This window comes from Lithobates pipiens, unplaced genomic scaffold (assembly GCF_037356315.1).
Source record: "Lithobates pipiens isolate NorthernLeopardFrog02 unplaced genomic scaffold, aLitPip1_a1.2 Scaffold_8, whole genome shotgun sequence".
NCBI classification, from domain to species: Eukaryota; Metazoa; Chordata; class Amphibia; order Anura; family Ranidae; genus Lithobates; species Lithobates pipiens.
Genome location: NW_027507903.1, coordinates 691,273,689 through 691,300,426, shown reverse-complemented (window position 1 = coordinate 691,300,426; position 26,738 = coordinate 691,273,689). Strand labels below are relative to the sequence as shown.

Below are 26,738 nucleotides of genomic sequence, written 5' to 3'. Positions count from 1 at the left end.
AAAAATATATATATATTTTATTTATATTACAACACTAAAAGTGGGGTGGAAGGGGCACTTACAATGATGTACACCACATAAAATTACATTAAATAGATAAAAATGTATAAAAAATGTGTAAAAATGTGTAAAATAAAATATATAAAAATGAAAAAAAAAAAAAAAATTGGAGGGAAGAATCACTGTGGAACTTATACTACTGAATTTCGTTTATGGAAGATAAAAATGTATAAAAATGTGTAAGAATTTATAAAATAAAATATATAAAAATGAAAAAAAAAAAAAGGGAACTTATACTACTGAATTTCGTTTATGGAAGATAAAAATGTATAAAAATGTGTAAAAATTTATAGAATAAAATATATAAAAATGAAAAAAAAATAGGAGGGAAGAATCACAGTGGAACTTATACTACTGAATTTAGTTTATGGAAGATAAAAATGTGTAAAAATGTATAAAATAAAATATATAAAAATGAAAAAAAAAAAAAATAGGAGGGAAGAATCACAGTGGAACTTATACTACTGAATTTCGTTTATGGAAGATAAAAATGTATAAAAATGTGTAAAAATGTATAAAATAAAATATATAAAAATGAAAAAAAAAAAAATAGGAGGGAAGAATCACTGTGGAACTTATACTACTGAATTTTCGTTTATGGAAGACGATCTTATCATAATCACTTATTTTACACCCTTATTTAAAAAAATTGTTGGTATCCATTAATAAAATTATAAAACCTTAAAAAATGTATAGATCTATATGAAAAATTATAAAAAAAATCTTATTAAATGTCCTATTAAGAAAAAGAGGGTCAAGTGTCGACTTTCTTTCTAAAAATCATTGAGGAAGCAGTAAAGGTCGAATTCTACGTTCATACCCCACTGTCTACTGATCATCCACACAGAACACAATTTCATACTGATAAATGAGGGAAAGGGAAGCTAAGAAAAAAAAAAAAACCCCGCCCCTGAGGAGTTCATCTCCACTGAAATGATGTCTAGAGAGTCCAACCGATTTACTTCTGCTGAACATCATATATGGCAAGAATCCCGCTCCTCATCACCGCATTGTGGTTGGACACGCTGAGATGCTCTTCAGGATCTCCGGGTCCCACCATGTCCTGCAGGATCATTGTGATATTTTAATGATAGACTGATTACTGTACTGCAGCGGAGGAGAAGAAGTGATCAGGGGATGAAGATGTCGGGTCTTCTCTTCAGCTTCTCAAGGCATTTCCTTCTCACAAATGTATGGTAAGCCTTGGGAACAAGGAGCATCGTTCCAGCCATATGGACTTTTCAGATGAGCACAGTCTTCTCCTCCTCCGAGGCCGTGACCAAACCAATTGTCAGGTTGACCAGGCTGCCAGAACCTGCCGGAACCAAGGGAAATAGTGATCAGTCCAAGCCTTTTATGGACGAGAACCGATGGCAGGACCATCATAGAAAAGAAGTCTTAAAGGGGGCGAACTAACCTAAAGAGAACCACCAAGAATAATCTCAAAAAGGTAGAGGAGACACAGCTGACAGCAAACAACGAGAGCGTTCAGTTTATGGAGCAAAGTCAGAGAGAATATAATAACTGGTGGGGGGTGGGTCAGTGTCTTACTTTGGAGTAGCATCATAAGAAGTCCCGTCCACCCATTTCCAGGATCTGTCCGCATCCGTGAGACCGATCCACGTGGTCCAATATTGTGAAAGATCATGTAGGAAATTCTTTAGAAAGACAAAAAATTGATAATGTTGCAGTGTTTGTGAAAGGAAACCAGTGGAAATCACTTGGGCGCGTGCGCACGGGTGACCACAGCACGCACGGGCATCAGTGGTCACCCATGCGCAGTGCCAGGCGTACATGCGCAGGAGCGTGCCTTAGTGCCAGTTGGTGCCAGAAGGCCTACTTAAAGGGGGCCCCAGCAACTGACCGGTGCTGACGGGTCTTCAGCTGTGTTCCCATTATCCTGAAACCTATGTTTGCTCTGTCTGATTCCCCGTTGCTGAGCTTGGCTCCTGTTGACCCTGCTCTGAACTCTGCTATACATGATCTCTGGTTCCTGATCCCGGCTTCCCATCTGACCTGTCTCCGCCTGATGTTCCAGTACCCTGCTGCCCGCCTGTTAATGAAGCCGGCTTCCCGTCTCACCTGTCTCTGCCTGATGTTCCGGTACCCTGCTGCCCGCCTGTTAATGAAGCCGGCTTCCCATCTGACCTGTCTCTGCCTGATGTTCCTGTACCCTGCTGCCCGCCTGTTAATGAAGCCGGCTTCCCATCTGACCTGTCTCTGCCTGATGTTCCGGTACCCTGCTGCCCACCTGTTAATGAAGCCGGCTTCCCATCTGACCTGTCTCTGCCTGATGTTCTGGTACCCTGCTGCCCGCCTGTTGACGAACCCGGCTTCCCATCTGACCTGTCTCTGCCTGATGTTCCTGTACCCTGCTGCCTGCCTGTTAATGAAGCCAGCTTCCCATCTGACCTGCCTCTGCCTGATGTTCCGGTACCCTGCTGCCCGCCTGTTGACGAACCCGGCTTCCCATCTGACCTGTCTCTGCCTGATGTTCCTGTACCCTGCTGCCCGCCTGTTGATGAACCCGGCTTCCCATCTGACCTGTCTCTGCCTGATGTTCCTGTACCCTGCTGCCCGCCTGTTGACGAACCCGGCTTCCCATCTGACCTGTCTCTGCCTGATGTTCCTGTACCCTGCTGCCCGCCTGTTGATGAACCCGGCTTCCCATCTGACCTGTCTCTGCCTGATGTTCCGGTACCCTGCTGCCTGCCTGTTAATGAAGCCGGCTTCCCATCTGACTTGTCTCTGCCTGATGTTCCTGTACCCTGCTTCCCACCTGTTGACGAGCCAGGCTATCCCTGTGAACTTGCTCTGGTGCCCCGCCTGTTGACGAACCCGGCTTCCCATCTGACCTGTCTCTGCCTGATGTTCCTGTACCCTGCTGCCCGCCTGTTGATGAACCCGGCTTTCCATCTGACCTGTCTCTGCCTGATGTTCCGGTACCCTGCTGCCTGCCTGTTAATGAAGCCGGCTTCCCATCTGACTTGTCTCTGCCTGATGTTCCGGTACCCTGCTGCCCGCCTGTTGACGAACCCGGCTTCCCATCTGACCTGTCTCTGCCTGATGTTCCTGTACCCTGCTGCCCGCCTGTTGATGAACCCGGCTTCCCATCTGACCTGTCTCTGCCTGATGTTCCTGTACCCTGCTGCCCGCCTGTTGACGAACCCGGCTTCCCATCTGACCTGTCTCTGCCTGATGTTCCTGTACCCTGCTGCCCGCCTGTTAATGAAGCCGGCTTCCCATCTGACCTGTCTCTGCCTGATGTTCCTGTACCCTGCTGCCCGCCTGTTAATGAAGCCGGCTTCCCATCTGACCTGTCTCTGCCTGATGTTCCGGTACCCTGCTGCCCACCTGTTAATGAAGCCGGCTTCCCATCTGACCTGTCTCTGCCTGATGTTCTGGTACCCTGCTGCCCGCCTGTTGACGAACCCGGCTTCCAATCTGACCTGTCTCTGCCTGATGTTCCTGTACCCTGCTGCCCGCCTGTTAATGAAGCCAGCTTCCCATCTGACCTGCCTCTGCCTGATGTTCCGGTACCCTGCTGCCCGCCTGTTGACGAACCCGGCTTCCCATCTGACCTGTCTCTGCCTGATGTTCCTGTACCCTGCTGCCCGCCTGTTGATGAACCCGGCTTCCCATCTGACCTGTCTCTGCCTGATGTTCCTGTACCCTGCTGCCCGCCTGTTGACGAACCCGGCTTCCCATCTGACCTGTCTCTGCCTGATGTTCCTGTACCCTGCTGCCCGCCTGTTGATGAACCCGGCTTCCCATCTGACCTGTCTCTGCCTGATGTTCCGGTACCCTGCTGCCTGCCTGTTAATGAAGCCGGCTTCCCATCTGACTTGTCTCTGCCTGATGTTCCTGTACCCTGCTTCCCACCTGTTGACGAGCCAGGCTATCCCTGTGAACTTGCTCTGGTGCCCCGCTCAGCCCAGCACCACTACCCGAGTGACCGCAACTACCGTCCAACGACCAGCTGCAACTTCAGGTTTCCATCTGCAGGGACTCGTTTGTCTCCTGTCCTTTGGCTCCTTCTGTACCACTGTCAGCGGGACCTGGACTGGAGATGCAAGAGAGGCCGACCTCGTCATTTCAGTCTCCCTTCAGGTATGTGAGAGTTTGTCTTACTTCTACAGTATAGCTCTGATGTATTCCTTCCTTGGCTAAATGGTATAGCCCAATGCTTGCGATGGTACATGCCCATGAAGATCAGGTTATAAAAATATGACCCCACCCCTTTCCCTAGACCTACAGGAAGCCCTCCCACTATGGCACACCCAAGGGTCAGTTGTAGAAAGGAGATACAGGTAGGTTATATGGGTGGGGCTCTTGGAATGCTCACATTTTCTTGCTTGTCGTTAACGACCACCAAATGAGCCTTTTTCGCCTCGCAGTCTTTTTCCGCACTCTCCCACGGTTGCACATGCTGGGAAAAATAGTAGCAGTTGAGGCCATAGTGTTTCCAGCCCACCTCACAGCATGGATCAGTACAGTCTGGGGGGAAAAAGAGAGACAACTGTGTAGTTATTCAGCTCAGAAACTGACATCAACACTGTGACGGAACTAATCCCACACTCCGCTTAAGTGCTTCCATCAGTATACCGCTTCCTAAGTCCTGGAACACAAGTCCAATGGATCTGGCTATAGGAACCCCCAAGAACTAGACGATACCAGTCTTGGAGGACATCAGGAATGACCTTTATTTGAGATCTCACACAAAATATATACAGCGGGGTGACTAAAACCTAACCTAATTGGCATGAGCTAATTATCTAAATCAACACTCAGACTAGTTGATTGAGGGATAAGACTTTTCGGCTCCTAGCTCACTAACAATTCAATTGCAGGTTAATTAGCACAAACAACAAAACAATAATAGGTGAAATACTCTTTAGAATCTGTGTCAAGCCAGACTAGACTCATTTACATTATACAAGACAGACAGGTGGCTGGAGGTGATGAGATTAGCATCTAAGAGTTTGTGTCCCAATAGTGTGATTAAGTCTATTGCTAACATGGCATTTACATATCCAGAGTCTGTGTGTCTTGGGGGGGGCACGGACCTGAATCCCTGTAACACCACCTCAGGGGTCCCCAGGCATACAGCTCACAAAGAGCACCGTTCCCCCAAGTGCGAGGGCCCATAATCACAAGGCAAGAGGCTCGCATTCAGTCCCCTCCAAGAGCCTCGGTCCCAGCTAGGTCTGTCACAAACACATACTGTACATGAACGAGTCTGTCCTATAATCTCTCGCCACCAAGATCCTTCTTTAAATAAGTGAAGTGTGGGTCCCCCTCACTTATCCAGACCAATCTAAATTGGACACCAGACAAACAGTAATGCTAATTCTTAAATTCTGCACCTTCTCCGCGACCATCGAAGCTCCTCCACAAGCAGTGTTGGGCTGCAAAACCCTTCTATAGCTTGCTTTTCAGAAGAGGTTGCTATCATACTGGGCACTCTTACACTATAGCAGTGATGGTGAACCTTGGCACCCCAGATGTTTTGGAACTACATTTCCCATGATGCTCATCTACACTGCTCATCTACACTGCATCTTAAACATCTGGGGTGCCAAGGTTTCGCCATCACTGCACTATAGCATTTCCCACCAGAAGACCTGTTCTGAACAGTGAGGTCCAGTTCACCCCGTAACAACACCTAAGCACCCAATCCACTGAAGAGTACGAACAACTATTCACCCAACGACATGTCTACTCAACAACTCATCAATAGTCTATCTTCTCAACACTTCCAACAACCCATAGGCACCTCATTCGCTAAACATTCCTATCAACATAATAGGCCGCCATCCATCCATCCAACACTCCTAACAAATCATGAGCACCTCATCTACCCAAAACTCCTGACGAGGGACATTTTGGACATTCAGCTCAGGGGGGTCTCATGGCGCGGATATACCGGGGCTTAGAACCGAAGATTGCCTCGATCCAGGTCAGCAGGACCGTGGTGGTGGTGGTGGGAGGGGGGGGGGGCGAGGAGGGGGACCTGTGTAAGTTCACCTGTGAAGCTGAACTTACCCTTTAACCATAGATCCTTTAAAATAAAGACCTTTGTCAATTACAACACTAGCAATATTATTTATCTAATTGCATATAAGGCTTGCACAATACAATACGTTGGTGGAACCACTAGGAGACTCCGGGATCGCTTACATGATCATGTCTATGATATTGAAAAAGAACATGGGACTAATGTAGATAGACACTTTAATGAGACACTTGAGGGGGGGGGGGGAACTTCTTTATTATAAATACAAGGTATAGAACAAATGTGTACACCTAGGAGAGGTGGGGATAATTTTAGAAGACTTTGTAAGCGAGAGATGTTCTGGATCTTCTCTTTGCAAACCAGGAAACCGGGGGGCCTCAATTCTGACCCATTTTTATTATTGGTTTAATGCACTGTTTTTTTTTTTGTTTTTTTTTTACCATCAGTTGCAATATGTTTCTCGGCTATTTATTTTATATGTCTTAAAGGTTGAGAGATATTTTGTATTAATACGGGCTTATCAGTTTAGGTGAAGGTGTCATCGCTCTGCCTATTACATCATATTATATGATATATATGTGTGTGAGGTTTTTGGAGGTATGCTGTATCTTCTTTTATAGTTATTTTTTTATTTTTTGTTTTGTTTGTTATTCTTGTAAATGTGATTCTAGAAATGGTGTTTATACATTCATTGTGGTAATTGTTTTTGTCTTATATGATGGATATTCCCACAGAATTATTAATGCCATTCGTTTGTAAATTCTCTATTTGGAAGCAAAGAACAGAACACGTGGATCCGATCACTGAAGCCGTCACATCTGTTTTGAATTTACTATGCTAATGTGATTTTTTTTTTTGTACATTAACACGTTGGTGATTGTGTTCTGAATGGTTTTGATGAAGCGCGCTAGTCGTGTCAAACGCGTTTTTCTCCTGCCATTGCCTATGTCATTGCTCCTTTGCATTTGTTTTTATACTCCTCGATAAAATATTTTTTCATTGCATTTACTTTGGGAGTGCGGCCATCCTATTTTTGTTCTTCCATTTGCAAACTGGACTTTTTATTGCTTTCCTTCACCAATGTCTTTCTTTCTTGTCACTCTTCCATAAAGGGCAGATTTGTGGAGAGACGACCTGTGGACAGATTCTCCCCCCTGAGCTGTGGATCTCTGCAGCTCCTCCAGAGTTACCATGGACCTCTTGGCTCTTCTCTGATGAATGCTCTCCTTGCTCGGCCGGTCAGTTTAGGTGGATGGCCATGTCTTGGCTCTTCTCTGATTAATGCTTTCCTTACCCGGCCCGGTTAGTTTAGGTGGACGGCCATGTCTTGGCTCTTCTCTGATGAATGCTCTCCTTGCCCGGTCAGTTTAGGTGGACGGCCATGTCTTGGTAGGTTTGCAGTTATTGCCATACTCTTTCCATTTTCTGATGATGGATTGAACAGAGCTCCGTGAGATGTTCAAAGCTTGGGAGATTTTTTTTTTTATAACCAAACCCTGCTTTATACTTCTCCACAACTTTATCCCTGACCTGTCTGGTGTGTTCCTTGGCCTTCATGATGCTGTTTGTTCACTAAGGTTCTCTAACAAACCTCAGAGGGCATCACGGAACAGCTGTATTTATACTGAGATTAAATGATGCACAGGTGGACTCTATTTACTAATTAGGTGACTTCTGAAGGCAATTGGTTCCATTAGATTTTAGTTAGGGGTATCAGAGTAAAAGGGGCTGAATACAAATGCCCCTCCCCACCCCCCACACTTTTCATATATTTATTTGTAAAACATTTTGAAAACCATTTATCATTTTTCTTCCACTTCACAATTATGTGCCACTTTGTGTTGGTCTATCACATAAAATCCCAATAAAATACATTTATGTTTTTGGTTGTAACGTGACAAAATGTGCAAAATTTCAAGGGGTATGAATACTTTTTCAAGGCCCTGTAAATGGCAAGCATTATCTTAGCTAGCAGAGCAAAACACAGAGGCACTAGTAGAGGAGGGACTAAATACCATTCAAGCAGCCAGCATCAGGCGGAGACTGATTACTGGGATCTGCTGGAAGACACCTGCAGGTGAAACTGGAACTACAACTTTCCACTCTGGGAACCACAGTGCCACCAGCAGGTGTTCCAGGTCCCGACACCACCATTACCCCATCCAACCCATCACTCCCAACAATCTGTCAGCGCTCTGTCCACCCAACACTCCCAACAACTAACCTGACAAACTCTCACAGGAAGGAAATAATAAATAGACATGTGCAAAAGCAAAACATTTGTTTAGTTTCGTTTCGTTTTAATTCGTTAATTCATTAATTTCGTTTAGTTATATTCGTTAACTTCCTTAAATTCGTTTTCGGATTTCATTTCGTTTTCTACCGAATTCGAAAAATCGGCCACATTCGAAAATATTTCAACCAAATTCGAAAATATTTCTACCGGATTCGAAATTATTTCAACATGATTCGACATTATTTCAACCACATTCGAAAATATTTTGTGACCCGAGTTTAGGGCCATGTATCTCGGGGTCACTTGGCGCTAGAAACTCCAAATTTGGATATGCTGTAGTGCTAGTAGTATTGTGTTTGCATACCAAATTTGGGGTTTCTAGCTATAAGTGACCCCGAGATATGTGGCCCCAAATTCGGGTCGCAAAATGTCATTCTCTGCTCTAATAACTAATAACATTTTGCGACCCGATTTTGGGGCCACATATCTCGAGGTCACTTATAGATAGAAACCCCAAATTTGGTATGCAAACACAATAATACTAGCACTACAACATATACAAATTTGAAGTGTGTGTCTAGCACCAAGTAACCCCGAGATACATGGCCCTAAATTCGGGTCACAAAATATTTTCGAATGTGTTTGAAATAATGTCGAATGCAGTTGAAATCATTTCGAATGCAGTTGAAATAATTTCGAATGCAGTTGAAATAATTTCGAATGCAGCTGAAATCATTTCGAATGCAGCTGAAATCATTTCGAATCATGTCGAATTCATTCGAATTCATTCGTTATATTTCTTTCGTATTCGTTGTAATTTCTTATTTTTTTATTCGGACATTTGGATGCATCCGAATGTCCGAAAGATGCAAAATTCGGCCGAATTTAGATTCGTTACGAAACGAATTGCACAAGCCTAATAATAAACCAGTCCAGAGAGAAACATATCAGGGAATGGAATGAAATATACCCCCAGGGAGAAACCAATTACCCCATCGAGAGACTACAGACTGGTCTGTACCTGGAAATATTACCAAACCCTAAAGACACATCCAAACCCCAGCGGACTAAGTGTCCACATCCTGAAAATGGAGTTATGGTGACACTGAAAGACCTACAAGCCCAGGCTGGATAAGAGATGTAACCAGGGGGCCCGGGTGATCAGCCCCTTAATATTAAAAACTACAAATCTAACTACAGGATGTTCTGAGAAATGAAAGTTTTGTGAGTCAATGTTCTGATTCCTGAATTAAGTAAACTTACTGATATCTTCTTTTTGGGTCTCGTCTGTCTGTCTTGCCATGGCTTCTAGAATCTTCTGGATGTCGCCGTTGAGAGAACCTGTAATATAAAGAACATCATCTCAGTATGGTGTGTACATGTCCTTCCGCCCGCACCATATTATACGCATACATTTTCCGTGGAATGATGCCAATCAGAATTTCCGCCAACGGATTTTGCTGTCGGAAAATTTGAAATTCAGATCTCAAATTTTGCGTGACGGAAATGCCTATGGAAAATGTGTGATGGAGCCTACACACGGTTCGGAATTTCCGTCAACAAGGTCCCATCGAACATCTTCCATAGGAAAATCCGACCGTGTGTACAGAACATAACATCCGAGTTTAACCAACAAACATTTTTTACATCTGAAAACTATAATTCTTGCCATGCCTGTAAAGTTCTAACCTCACCCTTAACCGCTAGACTTAAATGGCCCTTACTCCCAACACTAAACTAAAAACTGTAATTCTAATCACTTTCTTCTTTCAGGAATATTTATTACTAGTCAGACTATCCCACCAGTATTTTTCATCACTAAAAACAATGTCTTCCAATGGAAGGTCCTCCACCAGCCAATGGCAGGCAACCAACACTCAGGGAGAAAAACCAAAGAGGAGGCAATGGGAAACAGGGGAGTGGTGGCAGCTGTGGGGAGGGAGAAAGAGCGCACCGGGAGCTCCTAACATTGCGTTGAAGTGGCTATCGTGGCAGATTCAGGGCTTTACTTCATGCTAGTTCTGCCCCCTTAAAGAGTACTGCTCTGATGACTATAAGGGTAATTATAGAGGTGGAAGAAGCACAGATCCAGAGAATGGATGAAGCAGAAGCAGGGAGATTCATGTACTGCAGCTCCTCAGGTACAGCTTCCTCTCCAGCATTCCTCTCCAGCAACAGGGAGCAGCACAGTAGTGACATCACCAGATCTCACTCTATATCTGGTGAGACCAGCATTCTGAGGCAGCAGTGCCTTAGATCAGGGGTGTCAAACTCCATTTCATCAAGGGCCGCACCAGCATTATGGACCCGGTTGTATCTGTAAGACTAGATGTGCAGAGCACCCCTCCCCTCCTTACATCAGATGTCAAGAGCCCCCTGTCATCCGAAATCAAGTGTCCCCCCACCCACCCACCCTTACATCACAGAGCACCCCACTTACCTTGTGCTGATGCTGGAAAGAAGCTCTCAGCAGAGCAAAAATATGCAAAAACTGAAGGATCTGGAGAAATACCAGATGAGCGCTGTAGTTAGCTCGGGGGGGGGGGGAGTGGAGACAAGGGGGTGCTGCGGTTGCAAAGAGAGGCCCAAGTAGCTGTAGGAGGAGGGCTGGAGTCAGTCAGGGGGAGGCAAAGATGAGGGGGTACTAAGGCTGCACAGAGAGGCACAGGATGTGTAGGTGGAGGGCTGGAGTCAGCTCGGGGGAGGCAGGGACGAGGGGGTGCTGTGGCTGCACAGAGAGGCACAGGACATGTAGGTGGAGGGCTGGAGTCAGCTCGGGGGAGGCAGGGACGAGGGGGTGCTGTGGCTGCACAGAGAGGCACAGGACATGTAGGAGGAGGGTTGGAGTCAGCTCGGGGGAGGCAGAGACGAGGGGGTGCTGTGGCTGCACAGAGAGGCACAGGATGTGTAGGAGGAGGGCTGGAGTCAGCTCAGGGGAAGCGGAGATGAGGGGGTGCTGTGGCTGCACAGGGAGGTACAAGACCTGTAGGAGGAGGGCTGGAGTCAGCTGAGGGGAAGCGGAGATGAGGGGGTGCTGTGGTTGCACAGAGAGGCACAGGACGTGTAGGAGGAGGGCTGGAATCAGCTTGGGGGAGGCGGAGATGAGGGGGTGCTGTGGCTGAACAGAGAGGTACAGGACCTGTAGGAGGAGTTCTGTTTTCCTCTCTGCTGCCGATTGCTGAGGCAGTGGGGCAGAGACGAGCCTCTCCACGGCTGCACGAAGAAGCACAGGATTTGGCAGAGGAAATGTGACATACACTTTGCTGCCAACAGCTATAACAGCGTGGGGGCAGAGATATGGGGGTGCCGCTGCTGCAGGAGAGGGGCGAGGGCTACATGAAGAGGTCTGGGGGCTGGATTAATTTGACACATGTGCCTTAGATGATCTCACACTGCAGATATATAGCAATGAGACTACAGACAAAGTACACTCGGTAGACATAAGGTAATGCTGTGGCCACAAATAAAACATATAGATGTTCCATGTGCCTTAGTAAACCTTCACTTTTTGAATTCAGGTCCATTTAAAGCCCAAGCCCAGGTTTCCTGCCATGTTGTCGGGGCCCAAGTGGCCATTACTAAGTGATTGGGCTGATATGTGCATTGCATCATAATGAACATAGCTATATACAGTATGGCAGCACTGTGTTCTAAAGCAGTGTATCACCCTCCAGTGTGCTAGAGTAGAAACATGTTAGGTTTTTGTTAGTGTAGGTAAATTCAAGCTTGCTAGCAGCCAAGCCTGTGTTTTGAGCTGGGTCTGGGCAGTGATCCAGTGAGGCTGGATGACTCACAGGCAGCATCTCTGATACCTCCTCCTACTTCTAGATACTCGGAGGAGATTCTGGAAGAATGGGAGTGGAGGTAAGGAGGAGCTGACTGGAGTATTCATGAGGGCCCTGACCAATCCCCAACAGATGGGTTGGCAAGAGGCAGGCCCCCTTAAAAATACTCAGGGTCAACCTAGCAGGCGCAATGGAGTTGGGTGGAAGACAGGAGATGGAGTGTTAGGAGATTAACCTTAGGCCTGATCTCGGGTGCAGAAAGGACCCTCTTCATGGAGGTGTCTTGATCAGAGACACGGGAGCAGGACAAGGACAGCAGCAGGAGAACACTGCCGGGCAAATCTCCAGGGAGGAAGACAGTCTGGTGAGTGAGACAGTCAGAGGGGACTGAGTGGCAAGCTGAGAGGACTGGGTGAGAGTGGTCTGGGATGGATGTAGAGTCAGTCTGGGAGGACTGTGGAGGAAAAGTCAGGAGGACTGTGGAAAGGGGCAGCTGCAGCCAGGCCGGCTGGAAGTGCCTGAAGAGGTGGTGCCGGGATCAGTAGCCACAGAAGGACAGCTGGGCACTAGGACTTTGCTACACAACAATGGGGCCCACGGTCCCTGCCTGTAAAGGGCATCTGCTAACGATCTGACTGAGCCCTTTTTTGTTAGATCATCCAACAGTGCAGGCTGGTCTTGGGTAATTGTAGTGCTTCAAGCAAGTATTGTGCTGTAGGAGCTGAGGAGTGTATAATTAGATTGTACAGAAGAAGTTGTCCCTGGAAAAGTTCTGCTAAAGTCAAGTGGGCATCTCATATTACCCTTTTCCTCAACCAAGTTAAACCCCCTAATAAAAATACAAAAACAAATCACTGAACTATTCCTTGACTCAAATGTGCTGTGAAAATGCAGGGTGCCTGGCTGTGCAGGGTGGGTATCCCCTTCTACATGCGGATCCCCTAGGGGGTGTGCTACAGCAGTATGGGTGACTTCCTATCTGCTACCAGAACAAAACCAAGAGTGCTCCTCTGCCATTCAGGAAAATACTTTTCTTTTATTGAATACAAGGCTTCCACTGATTGGCTTCAGATTGTGACATCATCTCCCCACCTCAGCCAATCAAAGGAAGTCTTGTATTCATTAATAAAAATACGAGGAGTGTGTGTGTAGCACTACCCCCGAGGGAGCTGCTGGTTAGATTTGGGCTTACCGTTACCTTCTGTTCTCCTCGTTTCACGTCTAGGGGGTGTCCTGTGGTAAATGGCCCAGTAACTGGAGAGACCGACAACAGATCCACTTCAATGGATTTTATTTGCAAAACATAGATAATGGACAGTCTCTTAAATTGGGATCAGAGGGTTGGAAAGGAAGTTCAGGTACTCTTATGCCGCGTACACACGATCAGACTGTCCGGCGGACTTAGTCTGGCGGACAAACCGCCGGAAAGTCCGCCAAATTTCTGAACGAGCGGACCTGCCCACACACCGGACTTTTCCAGCGGACTACTTTTGAAATGAACAGACTTGCCCACACACACAGAGGAAAGTCCGTTCATTTTGAACGTGGTTTCAGGCAGCCGGGACTAGGGAAGGAAGTAAATGTCGTCGCCTTCGGTGGCACTGCCACCTGGTATGGACTTAAAGGGGAAGCCCTACGCCGAAAAAACGGGGTGGGGGTCCCCCCCAGGTCCATATCAGACCCTTATCCGAGCACGCTACCCGGCCGGTCAGGAAAGGGGGTGGGGACAAGCCAGTGCCCCCCTCCTGAGCCGTACCAGGCCGTGTGCCCTCAACATGGGGAGGTGCTTTGGGGAAGGGGGGGCCGCGAGGCCCCCCACCCCAAAGCACCTTGTCCCCATGTTGATGAGGACAAGGGCCTCTTCCGTACAACTCTGGCCGTTGGTTGTCAGGGTCTGCAGGCGGGGGGCTTATCGGAATCCGGGAACCCCTTTAATAAGGGGGCCCCCAGATACCGGCCCCCCACCCTATGTGAATGAGTATTGGGGTACCATGTACCCCTACCCATTTACCTGGTGAAAAAAAAAGAAAGAAAAAAAACACCACTCAAGGGTTTAAAATAATTTATTGCACAGCTCCGGGGGTCTTCTTCCGTCTTGGGGAGTCTTCTCGCCGGACTCCTCCGCTATCTTCCGCTCTTTTGCTAGCTCTTTTACTAGTGGAGGAGTCCGGCTTTCTTCTTCGTCGCCGCCCGGGGGTCTTCTTCCAACTTCGGGGGTCTTGCCCCCCTCTTTGGTTCTTCTTGCCGGGCCTCCGCTTTCTTCCTTTAGCTCTTTTACTAGTGGTGGCCCAGTCTTCTGTCGCTGCCGCCTCTTCTTCCGACTTCAGGGGGTCTTGCCCCCCTCTTCGGTTCTTCTTGCCGGGCCTCTGCTTTCTTCCTTTAGCTCTTTTACTAGTGTTGGCCCGGTCTTCTGACGCTGCCACCTCTTCTTCCTACTTCGGGGGTCTTGTCCCCCTCTTTGGTTCTTCTTGCCGGGCCTCCGCTTTCTTCTTCCAGCTCTTTTACTAGCGGTCTTCTGTCACCGCCGTTGCCACTGTCACCTTCTCTTCTTCTCTTCTTCTTCCTTGAGATGTTGACTCGACCCTGTCTCTGGCCGCAACGACAGGGACGTGTTGAGCGGCGACTTATATAGGGGCAATGGGCGGGGTCACCGGGTGATGTCCCCGCCCATTACGATGTCACAGTCCCAGCATCCTCTGGGAGGAGGACATTTTTTTCTCCAGGTGAATGGGTAGGGGTACATTGTACCCCATACTCATTCACATAGGGTGGGGGGCTGGAATCCGATAAGCCCCCCGCCCGCAGACCCTGAAACCAACGGCCAGGGTTGTCGGGAAGAGGCCCTTGTCCTCATCAACATGGGAACAAGGTGCTTTGGGGTGGGGGGGCCCCATGTTGAGGGCATGCGGCCTGGTATGGCTCAGAAGGGGGGGCGCTCGCTCGTACCCATCCCCTTTCCTAACAGGCCGGGTTGCGTGCTCGGATAAGGGTCTTATATGGACCTTGGGGGATAAGGGTCTTATATGGACCTTGAGGGGGACCACCACGCCATTTTTTCAGCGTAGGGCTTCCTCTTTAAGTCCATACCAGGTGATGGGGCCAGCGACGTGTCACTCTTGCCGCCAAAGGCGGCGACATCGACCTCCTTTTGCTAGTCCCGTCTACATGGAGCCACGTTCAAAATGAACGGACTTTCCTCCGTGTGTTTGCAAGTCCGTTCATTTCAAAAGTATGGCAGACACCCGCCATAGTCCAGCGGACCTAGTCCGCCGGAAAAGTTTGGTTGTATGTGGGCAGGTCCGCTAGTTTGGAAAGTCTGGCGGACCTCCGCCTCAAAGTCCAGCGGTTTGTCCGCCGGGCTAAGTCCACCGGACAGACTGATCGTGTGTACGAGGCATTAGTGTCAAAGTCAAAATGTTGAAGAACTTGCTTACTTTGACTGCATCCAGAGAATAGCCATTCACAACTGGATGGTCACTCAAGTTGGACAGTCCGTCTCTCACAAGGCCTAGCAGCCAACAAGGTGCTTCATCAGGAACAAAGTCTCTGCCACAGACGTTGTTGTAGAACATGTAGGAACCTAAACTTGAAGAACACACGTAGGATACCTGGATCTTTCAGCCCTTAACTTTGAAAAACGCATAGCGCGTGCTCTTCAGGAGCCGCCGCTACATGTGGATTTATATTTTAGTCCCAGTTATGATGGACATTCATCACCAGAGTTCACCTCACCAACACTGGGCATGAGGCTGGTCTACACAATGGAGCCAGAAAAAAAACATGTTCTGATAATATATGGTGTGAATAAGCCAAAATTTGACCAAATCATCAATCAATCAATCAATCAGAAAAAGCTACTTCTCAACCTCTTAACCACTTGCTTACTGGGCACTTAAACCCCCCTCCTGCCCAGACCAATTTTCAGCTTTCAGCGTTGATGCACTTTGAATGACAATTACGCGGTCATACAACACTGTACCCAAATGACATTTTTATCATTTTTTCCCACAAATAGAGCTTTCTTTTGGTGGTATTTAATCACAGCTGGGAGTTTTATTTTTTGCTAAACAAACAAAAAAAGATGCAAAAAATTTTTTTCTTCGTTTGTTATAACATTTTGCACACAGGTCATTTTTCTCCTTCATTGAAATGCGCTGATGAGGCGGCACTGTTGGGCACCGATAGGCTGCACTGGTGGGCACTGATAGGCTGCACTGGTGGGCACTGATAGGCACAGTTAAGGCAGCACTAATAGGCACAGATAAGGTGGCACCGATAGGCACAGATAAGGCAGTACTGATGGGCACAGATAAGGCGGCACTGATGGGCAAAGATGGGCACAGATAAGATGGCACTGATGGGTGGCACAGATGGGTGGCACAGATGGGTGGCACGGATGGGTGGCACTAAGGGGCACTGATAGGTACCACTGATAGATGGGACTGATGGGCACTGATAGGTGGCACTGATAGGTAGCTCTGATAGATGGCACTGCTGGGCACTGATGGGCAGCACTGATGGGCACTGATGGGCACTGGTAGATGACACTGATGGGCACGGATATGTGGCACTGGGGTGCAGCACTGTTGTTGAGGCAGATTTTGGGCACTGATAGGTGGCACTGCGGGCACTGATGATGGGCACTGATGGGTGGCACTGATGGGGGGAACTTTTTTATTAGTTAGGTGGCACTGGCAAGGGGCAGGTGGGCACTGATAAGCTTGCCATGATTGGGACTGAAGTCCCTCTCACGGCCGCCGGTGATCGGCTTTTTTTTTTCTCCCCGCGCTGTCAGCGCGAGGAGGAAAAATAGCCGATTACCGGCTCTGTTGTGTCACATGATCAGCTGTCATTGGCTGACAGCTGATCACGTGGTAAGGGGTCGGGATCAACCCCTTGCTCCGTTCTGTGATCAGGTGAGTCTCATAGACTTGCTGATCACAGGGCGCGCAGGCCGCTCGTGCACGGGGCGACGTCAATAGACGTCGTCCCGGCAAAGCAGGTCCGCGCTGTAGCCGTCATTCGGCTATAGCGCAGATCCCTAGTGGTTAATAATATTTTCTGCTGTCTCCAGACAGAAACGTTAAACCGTCTGTGCTGGGAAATCCAAGCACAGCCCAAAAGTGTCAAGACACACCCATATTTAAACAAACCACTCCCATTCTCATGTAATTCCCTCCCCTTTCGAAGGTCCAAGGTTGGGTCAATGGTTTGGAGAATTTTATAATAATAATATACTTCCCCAAAATACATATTTCATGTCTCATCTTGGAGCGTGCCATCACCTGTTACATCATCTGTTAACATTTGGTTTCCAGATGCCTCCACCCCATTTATTTTGAACTATACATTCAGTCACCTTGATGACTATACAGACCTCTGTACTATACACATATCCCTTTTATCCTGATCACCTGGATAGATCACATTCTACAGTCTCTCTGTGATTTCCGGTATGGTTTATGTTATTAACACGTTTGTTCACCTTTTGTAGTTTGTACCCTTCACCCTTAAATGCTGCCCCAGCTCACCTCTCATGTCCTTTACGAAGGTTTCGATGTTGGTCAGTTTCTCCATCATCCTGGAATCTAGAGGAGGAGAACATCCATAAAATGAGGAGACCAGACCCCCCCATCACATAGTGCCACCCCTCAGAGGTTCACCTTACCATCCTGGGACAGTTTCTCCATTCTGGAGTCCACTCCTAGACTCAGGTTCCTCAGCTTCACCTCCATGTTCTGCTCTGTCTGATCCACCCCCTGACCTGCTGGAGACAAAGAACCAGAATTCATTCCCACAAATCAGTGATACGGAGGAGGACCATGAAACTGCCTTCACGCTGGACCCCCCCAATTATCACTCAACTACCAAGATGTCCCTCTACTGGAAGATTTCATCCCATGATATCTTGGGGAAGGTTAGCTATTATATTCGCAAAAAAATGTTTTCTGGTTGTGACGGGAGTCACTTTGGGTAGGGTGCCCGAGAGCTCCAGTCTGATCTGTGCTAGTCGGACTCGCTGTACAGCCACACTGGAACATTGTATATATGTATATATATCATGTGTTGTCTCATGCTGTTGGACTCTTTTGCTGGGATTGTTTGGGGTGTGGTTGTATTCCATTGTTTTATTGGGTTTGTCTGCCTTGGAAGAAAAGTATTTTGACAGAACCCACTGTCACTGTGTGTTTTGGAGAGGGCTGTGGGCCGGCCTAATGCCCACAGCCTATGGCCCAGAAGAGACTTGGGGACAAAATGCCATTAAGATAATGTAATGCTACATCCCTTCTCCCCTACCCCCCTCTTGTTGCTGTGTTTAACTGTGTTGGGTCATGGCATGTAGACTAAAGGTCTGGAGACATCTCCCAGCAGGGGATGTGTAAAGAGGGGCTGCCTGCTTATCATAATCCCTTTATTGTGCTTCCGCTGTAGTTTCTGGTTCAATGTACATGTGATGAGTTCCCATTGGTTCTTCCTTGTCCCCTACCCCTTCTATGACAAGACTAAGGGGAGTGTCCCTGTGTTTAAAGCTGTATGTTTTTATATTTAATAAACAGTTTATGCTCGGCATGTTAAACCCTCAACAGCTGTGTGGCTTGTCTCATGATTGAGGGGTTAAGGGCTGGTTATGGGGAGTCTGCGGGTGCATTTGGAGGACAGGAGACACAGGTCTGGCGGAGGTGCCCAGCAGGGGTATCCAAGGTCTGTCACAAGTATATTATGGGATGTATGTCTGTTTGGAGGGGGGGTTCCTCCAAAAGCTCCCCTAACTGATTGGACAGTTTACCCCGCCCTGAATTCCAAAGGGAGGGGTGATTGTCCCCTGAGACGTATATCTGTGTTGCACATGTGTTATAATAACGAGTTTGATGTTTTTCACCCTACACTGAGTTACGGGCAGTGACTGGGTGGGCTAAAGGGTCTTGGATCATGTGGTACCGGACAGAGAGAGCATTTAAGGCGGACATAGTCCTGTTGAGGACAAGGGTTCGTCACACTGGTAATGAATGGGTTAATTTGAAAAATTAATGAATGTAATGTTTTTTGGGTCTTTAAATTAATTGTATAATTCTGGTAGGTATTAGTGCACAATCAGGGGTGGACTGACAACTCATGGGGCCCCCGAGCAATAGGAGAAGATTATGGGGCCCCTGGGCAATAGGAGATTATGGGGCCCCCAGGCAAAAGGAGATTATGGGGCCCCCAGGCAATAGATTATGGGGCCACACAGTATGCACACACACACATACAGTATACACACACAGACACACAATATACACACATAGTATACACACACAGAATACACATACACACACTGAAAAGGTACTGCAGAGGTGGGGCAGCTATAATCTTGGGATTTTTTTTTAAAACACAGATTTTTACATACTGTCCCTGGTTTTATTGAAGCTGGCAACCTTGATGGGGCCTCTAAGTGGCATGGGGCCCTCGGGCAGTGCCTGAGTGCCCGAATGGCCAGTCCGCCCCTGTGCACAATCAGACAATATTATAGGTATAGATATATTACTGGGTCATAATATGGACACCAAAGCCATCCCACTAGAACTGATGATGGGGTGAGACTGAGTGTCTGGTGATCATAGAAGAGTAGGGTAGAAAAGGCAGGGCAGGGAGCTAACTTCAGGTGAAGAAATTCCCCAATTCACATGAACATCTTAGATCGGAACCTGAAAGTAGTCTATAGGGAGCAGGAAAAAAAAGGAAGAACTGCCGATCATGGACAGGATGAGGGATGGTAAAATGGTAGCTGCTCATGGACTGCAGGAGAGATGAGAAAGAGGAAACAAAACACTGTGGATTGTGGAATGTAGTGTGGACAGCGGTGGGAGATCTTACAGAGAATGTAGTGTGGATGGTGGGGGGAGATCTTCCAGAGAATGTAGTGTGGACAGTGGGGGGAGATCTTCCAGAGAATGTAGTGTGGACAGTGGGGGGAGATCTTCCAGAGAATGTAGTGTGGACAGTGGGGGGAGATCTTCCAGAGAATGTAGTGTGGACAGTGGGGGGAGATCTTCCAGAGAATGTAGTGTGGACGGTGGGGGGAGATCTTCCAGAGAATGTAGTGTGGACAGTGGGGGGAGATCTTCCAGAGAATATAGTGTGGACAGTGGGGGGGATCTTCCAGAGAATGTAGTGTGGACAGTGGAGGGAGATCTTCCAGAGAATGTAGTGTGGACGGTGGGGGGAGATCTTCCAGAGAATGTAGTGTGGACAGTGGGGGGGAGATCTTCCAGAGAATATAGTGTGGACAGTGGGGGAGATCTTCCAGAGAATGTAGTGTGGACAGTGGAGGGAGATCTTCCAGAGAATGTAGTGTGGACAGTAGGGGGAGATCTTCCAGAGAATGTAGTGTGGATGGTGGGGGGAGATCTTCCAGAGAATGTAGTGTGGACAGTGGGGGGGATCTTCCAGAGAATGTAGTGTGGACAGTGGGGGGGGGGGATCTTCTAGAGAATGTAGTGTGGACAGTGGGGGAGATCTTCCAGAGAATGTAGTGTGGACAGTGGGGGGAGATCTTCCAGAGAATGTAGTGTGGACAGTGGGGGGGAGATCTTCCAGAGAATGTAGTGTGGACAGTGGGGGGAGATCTTCCAGAGAATGTAGTGTGGACAGTGGAGGGAGATCTTCCAGAGAATGTAGTGTGGACAGTAGGGGGAGATCTTCCAGAGAATGTAGTGTGGATGGTGGGGGGAGATCTTCCAGAGAATGTAGTGTGGACAGTGGGGGAGATCTTCCAGAGAATGTAGTGTGGACAGTGGGGGGAGATCTTCCAGAGAATGTAGTGTGGACAGTGGGGGGAGATCTTCCAGAGAATGTAGTGTGGACAGTGGGGGGAGATCTTCCAGAGAATGTAGTGTGGTCAGTGGGGGGAGATTGTCCAGAGAATGTAGAGTGGATGGTGGGGGGATATCTTCCAGAGAATGTAGTGTGGACAGTGGGGGGAGATCTTCCAGAGAATGTAGTGTGGACAGTGGGGGGAGATCTTCCAGAGAATGTAGTGTGGACAGTGGGGGGGAGATCTTCCAGAGAATGTAGTGTGGATGGTGGGGGGAGATCTTCCAGAGAATGTAGTGTGGATGGTGGGGGGAGATCTTCCAGAGAATGTAGTGTGGACAGTGGAGGGAGATCTTCCAGAGAATGTAGTGTGGATGGTGGGGGGAGATCTTCCAGAGAATGTAGTGTGGACAGTGGGGGGAGATCTTCCAGAGAATGTAGTGTGGACAGTGGGGGGAGATCTTCCAGAGAATGTAGTGTGGATGGTGGGGGGAGATCTTCCAGAGAATGTAGTGTGGATGGTGGGGGGAGATCTTCCAGAGAATGTAGTGTGGACAGTGGGGGGAGATCTTCCAGAGAATGTAGTGTGGACAGTGGGGGGGATCTTCCAGAGAATGTAGTGTGGACAGTGGGGGGAGATCTTCCAGAGAATGTAGTGTGGATGGTGGGGGGAGATCTTCCAGAGAATGTAATGTGGATGGTGGGGGGGAGATCTTCCAGAGAATGTAGTGTGGATGGTGGGGGGAGATCTTCCAGAGAATGTAGTGTGGATGGTGGGGGGGAGATCTTCCAGAGAATGTAGTGTGGATGGTGGGGGGAGATCTTCCAGACAATGTAGTGTGGACAGTGGGGGGGATCTTCCAGAGAATGTAGTGTGGACAGTGGGGGGGGATCTTCCAGAGAATGTAGTGTGGACGGTGGGGGGAGATCTTCCAGAGAATGTAGTGTGGATGGTGGGGGGAGATCTTCCAGAGAATGTAGTGTGGATGGTGGGGGGAGATCTTCCAGACAATGTAGTGTGGACAGTGGGGGGGATCTTCCAGAGAATGTAGTGTGGACGGTGGGGGGAGATCTTCCAGAGAATGTAGTGTGGACAGTGGGGGGAGATCTTCCAGAGAATGTAGTGTGGACGGTGGGGGGAGATCTTCCAGAGAATGTAGTGTGGACAGTGGGGGGAGATCTTCCAGAGAATGTAGTGTGGACAGTGGGGGGAGCTTCCAAATAATTTGGTTTAAAGAGTTGCCAAAGAGTATAGTGTGGACACTAAGAAATAGATGCCATAGAATATAGTGTTCATGGTTGGTGTAGAGTAGGGATGAGCTTCGAGTTCGAGTCTAACTCATGTTCTACTCGAACATTGCCTGTTGGCCTGTTCAGCGAACAGTGAACAATTTGGGCTGTTCGCAGCAAATTCGAAAAGCCGGAACACCCTATACAAGTCTATGGGAGAAATCTAAAGTGCTCATTTTAAAGGGTAATATGCAGGTTACTGTCCTAAAAAGTGTTTGGGGACCTGGGTCCTGCCCCAGGGGACATGGATCAATGCAAAAAAAAGTTTTAAAAACGGACATTTTTTCGGGAGCAGTGATTTTAATAATGATTAAAGTGAAACAATAAAAGTGTAATATTCCTTTAAATTTCGTAGCTGGGGGGTATCTATAGTATGCCTGTGAAGGGGCGCATGTTTCTGGTGCTTAGAACTGTCGCTGCACAAAGTGTCATCTGTGCAGGAAAAAAAGTCTTTTAAAATCACTTGCGGCTAAATTGTCGGCTCCCCGTAATACAGAGAACACTCAATGAGTGTTCTCTGTATTAGCCGACAATTCATTCATTCATTGATTAACAAAAAAAAAGCGTGGGGGTTCCCCTAAATTCAATTACCAGGCCCTTCAGGTCTGACATGGATATTAAGGGGAACCCCGTGTCAAATAAAAAAAAAAAAAATTGACGTGGGGGTCCCCTAAATATCCATAACCAGACCCTTCAGGTCTGATATGGATATTAAGGGGAACCCCGCATCAAATTTAAAAAAAATTGACGTGGGGGTCCCCCTAAAAATCCATATCAGACCCTTTATCCGAGCACGCAACCTGGCAGGCCGCAGGAAAAGAGGGGGGGACGAGAGAGCGTCCCCCCCTCCCTCCTGAACCGTACCAGGCCACATACCCTCAACATTGGGAGGATGCTTTGGGGGTCTGTGACCCCTCAAAGCACCTTGTCCCCATGTTGATGAGGACAAGGGCCTCATCCTCACAACCCTGGCCGTTGGTTGTGAGGGTCTGCGGGCGGGGGGCTTATCAGAATCTGGAAGACCCCTTTAACAAGGGGACCCCCAGATCCAGGCCCCCCCCTGTTTGAAATGGTAAGGGGGTACAAAAGTACCCCTACCATTTCACAAAGAAAGTGTCAAAATGGTTAAATAAGACAAACACACTTTTGAAAAATTCCTTTATTAAAAATAAAAAAAATAAAAAAAAGATTCCAGCGGTGCTAATCCACTCTTGCTATCCAGCGACGAATCTCCGGGGTCCAGTGATGGATGATCATATCCAGCAACGGGGGATCTCTCAGTCCAGCGCTGTCCATACATCCTTCCTTCTTCTGTCTCCACTCCGGAGACACTGCAGAGATCCCAGCGCTGACGTTTCTTATATTAGGAGGGCGGGGCCCCCCGTCACCTGACCCCGCCCCCTCTGACGCTGGTGAAGGGAGCCAGGGGTTCCCCAGTGACGTATGGGTGACCCCGCCCCCTCTGATGTAACGGAAACCTGCGTTACATCAGAGGGGCGGGGTCACCCATACGTCACTGGGGAACCCCTGGCTTCCCTCTCCAGCGTCAGAGGGGCGGGGTCAGGTGACAGGGGGCCCCGCCCTCCTAATATAAGAAACGTCAGCGCTGGGATCTCTGCAGTGTCTCCGGAGTGGAGACAGAAGAAGGATGTATGGACAGCGCTGGACTGAGAGATCCCCCGTCGCTGGATATGATCATCCATCGCTGGACCCCGGAGATCCGTCGCTGGATAGCAAGAGTGGATTAGCACCGCTGGAATCTTTTTTTAATTTTTTTATTTTTAATAAAGGAATTTTTCAAAAGTGTGTTTGTCTTATTTAACCATTTTGACACTTTCTTTATGAAATGGTAGGGGTACTTTTGCACCCCCTTGCCATTTCAAACGGGGGGGGGCAGGATCTGGGGGTCCCCTTGTTAAAGGGGGCTTCCAGATTCTGATAAGCCCCCCGCCCGCAGACCCGCACAACCAACGGCCAGGGTTGTGAGGATGAGGCCCTTGTCCTCATCAACATGGGGACAAGGTGCTTTGAGGGGTCACAGACCCCCAAAGCATCCTCCCAATGTTGAGGGTATGTGGCCTGGTACGGTTCAGGAGGGAGGGGGGGCTGCTCTCTCGTCCCCCCCTCTTTTCCTGCGGCCTGCCAGGTTGCCTGCTCGGATAAAGGGTCTGATATGGATTTTTAGGGGGACCCCCACGTCAATTTTTTTTAAATTTGATGCAGGGTTCCCCTTAATATCCATATCAGACCTGAAGGGTCTGGTATGGATATTTAGGGGGACCCCCACGTCAATTTTTTTTTTAATTTGACACGGGGTTCCCCTTAATATCCATGTCAGACCTGAAGGGCCTGGTAATTGAATTTAGGGGAACCCCCACGCTTTTTTTTTTATTTTTATTTTTATCAATGAATGAATGAATTGTCGGCTAATACAGAGAACACTCATTGAGTGTTCTCTGTATTACGGGACCCGACAATTTAGCCGCAAGTGATTTTAAAAGACTTTTTTTCCTGCACAAATGACACTTTGTGCAGGGACAGTTCTAAGCACCAGAAACATGCGCCCCTTCACAGGCATACTATAGATACCCCCCAGCTACGAAATTTAAAGGAATATTACACTTTTATTGTTTCACTTTAATCATTATTAAAATAACTGCTCCTGAAAAAACGGCCGTTTTTAAAACTTCTTTTTGCATTGATCCATGTCCCCTGGGGCAGGACCCGGGTCCCCAAACACTTTTTAGGACAGTAACTTGCATATTACCCTTTAAAATGAGCACTTTAGATTGTGAACGTTGGAGTCCCATAGACTTTAATAGGGTTCTAAAGTTCACACGAAGTTTAGGTCTGCTCGCAGGTTCTGGTGCGAACCGAAAAGGGGGGTGTTTGGCTCATCCCTAGTGTAGAGCTTCCCGAGAATGTAGTGTGGAAGGCGAGGGGAAATTACCTGTGATAAGGAAGGTGTTTGTAAGAAGGTAGAGCAAGAATGAACTCACGTGTGATGGTGACGATGAGGATGATGATGATGAAGAGGAGGCAAATGCAAAGTGCTGACAAAAAACAGATCAGACCAGGGAAGGGTTGGGGGATCCACCTGTGCATGATGACTCCTGAAAGACAAAATTGCATTGAATTCTTGTGTCAGAATAAAAAGATAATATGCCTCTAAGCTAGGTGTAGTTCTTGGTATCTGCTCTTATTCTGTATGGATGGACTCTGCACAGTGTTATTTCTCTTGTCCTGTATGCTGGGTGTAATTATCTGTGTCTGTGGTGTTATGTATGGTGATTCATACCTCGGTAAGTTGAATGGTTTCCTTTGAGATTCTCGTTGGGTGTTGGGTCTTCCTGGAGACGCTCTATGTCCTTATACCGTACTGACATGATCTGTAGAAGACTCCATTATAGACAGATAGATCCATATATAAAAGGACAGACATCACATTCCTCCCTCTCTCACATAGTCGTGGTGTTGTGGTGTCTGTGTTGTAGTGTCAATGTTGTAGTCTCGGTGTTTTGGTCTTGGTGTTGTGGTCTCAACTAGTATTCTCAGGGTTCTGGTCTTGGTGTTGTGGTCTCGGTGTTGTAGTCTCAGTGTTGTGGTCTTGATGTTGTAGTGTTGGTGCTATGGTCTCAGTGTTGTGGTCTTGGTGTTGTTGTCTCAGTGTTGTGGTCTCACCTTGTAGTCTTGGTGTTGTAGTTTCAGTGTTGTAGTATTGGTGTTGTGGTCTCAGTGTTGTGATCTCAGCTTGTAGTCTCGGTGTTGTAGCCTTAGTGTTGTGGTCTCAGTGTTGTAGCATCAGTGTTGTGGTCTCAGTGTTGTAGTCTCAGTGTTGTAGTCTCTGTGTTGTAGTCTTAGTGTTCTAGTCTCAGGGTTGTGATCTCAGCTTGTAGTCTCTGTGTTGTAGCCTCAGTGTTGTAGCCTCAGTGTTGTCATCTCTGTGTTGTGGTCTCAGCATTGTAGACTCTGTGTTGTGCTCTCAGTGTTCTAGTCTTAGGTTTGTAGTCTCAGTGTTGTGATCTTAGCTTGTAGTCTCGGTGTTGTAGCCTCTGTGTTGTGGTCTCAGTGTTGTAGCATCAGTGTTGTGGTCTCAGTGTTGTAGTCTCAGTGTTGTAGTCTCTGTGTTGTGGTCTCAGTGTTAAAGCTCAGTGTTATAGTCTCAGGGTTGTAGTCTCAGTGTTGTGATCTCAGCTTGTAGTCTCGGTGTTGTAGCCTCTGTGTTGTGGTCTCAGTGTTGTAGTCTCAGTGTTGTGATCTCAGCTTGTAGTCTCTGTGTTGTAGCCTCAGTGTTGTGGTCTCAGTGTTGTAGTCTCTGTGTCGTAGTCTCTGTGTCGTAGTCTCAATGCCGTAGTCTCAATGTTGTAGTCTCAATGTTGTAATCTCTGTGTTGTAGTCTCTGTGTTGTAGCCTCAGTGTGGTCTCAGTGTTGTGGTCTCACCTTGTAGTCTCTGTGTTATGGTCTCGGTATTGTAGTCTCTGTGTTGTAGTCTCAGTGTTGCGGTCTCGGGGTTGTAGTCTCGGTGTTGTGATCTCTGTGTTGTAGTCTTCGTGTTGT

At 47.7% G+C, this 26,738-nt stretch overlaps 1 protein-coding gene across 1 annotated transcript; it reads right to left on the bottom strand.

Annotated features, from left to right (window-relative positions):
- Nucleotides 1-653: 653 nt before the first annotated feature.
- LOC143962388 (uncharacterized) lies at nt 654-26,738 on the bottom strand. The gene is given in 9 exon segments (XM_077471674.1): nt 654-1,375; nt 1,612-1,718; nt 4,406-4,557; nt 9,576-9,653; nt 17,383-17,474; nt 17,625-17,685; nt 17,766-17,861; nt 25,180-25,293; nt 25,479-26,738. Coding segments are annotated over 9 exon segments (936 nt in total). The 5' UTR covers nt 25,567-26,738; the 3' UTR covers nt 654-1,227.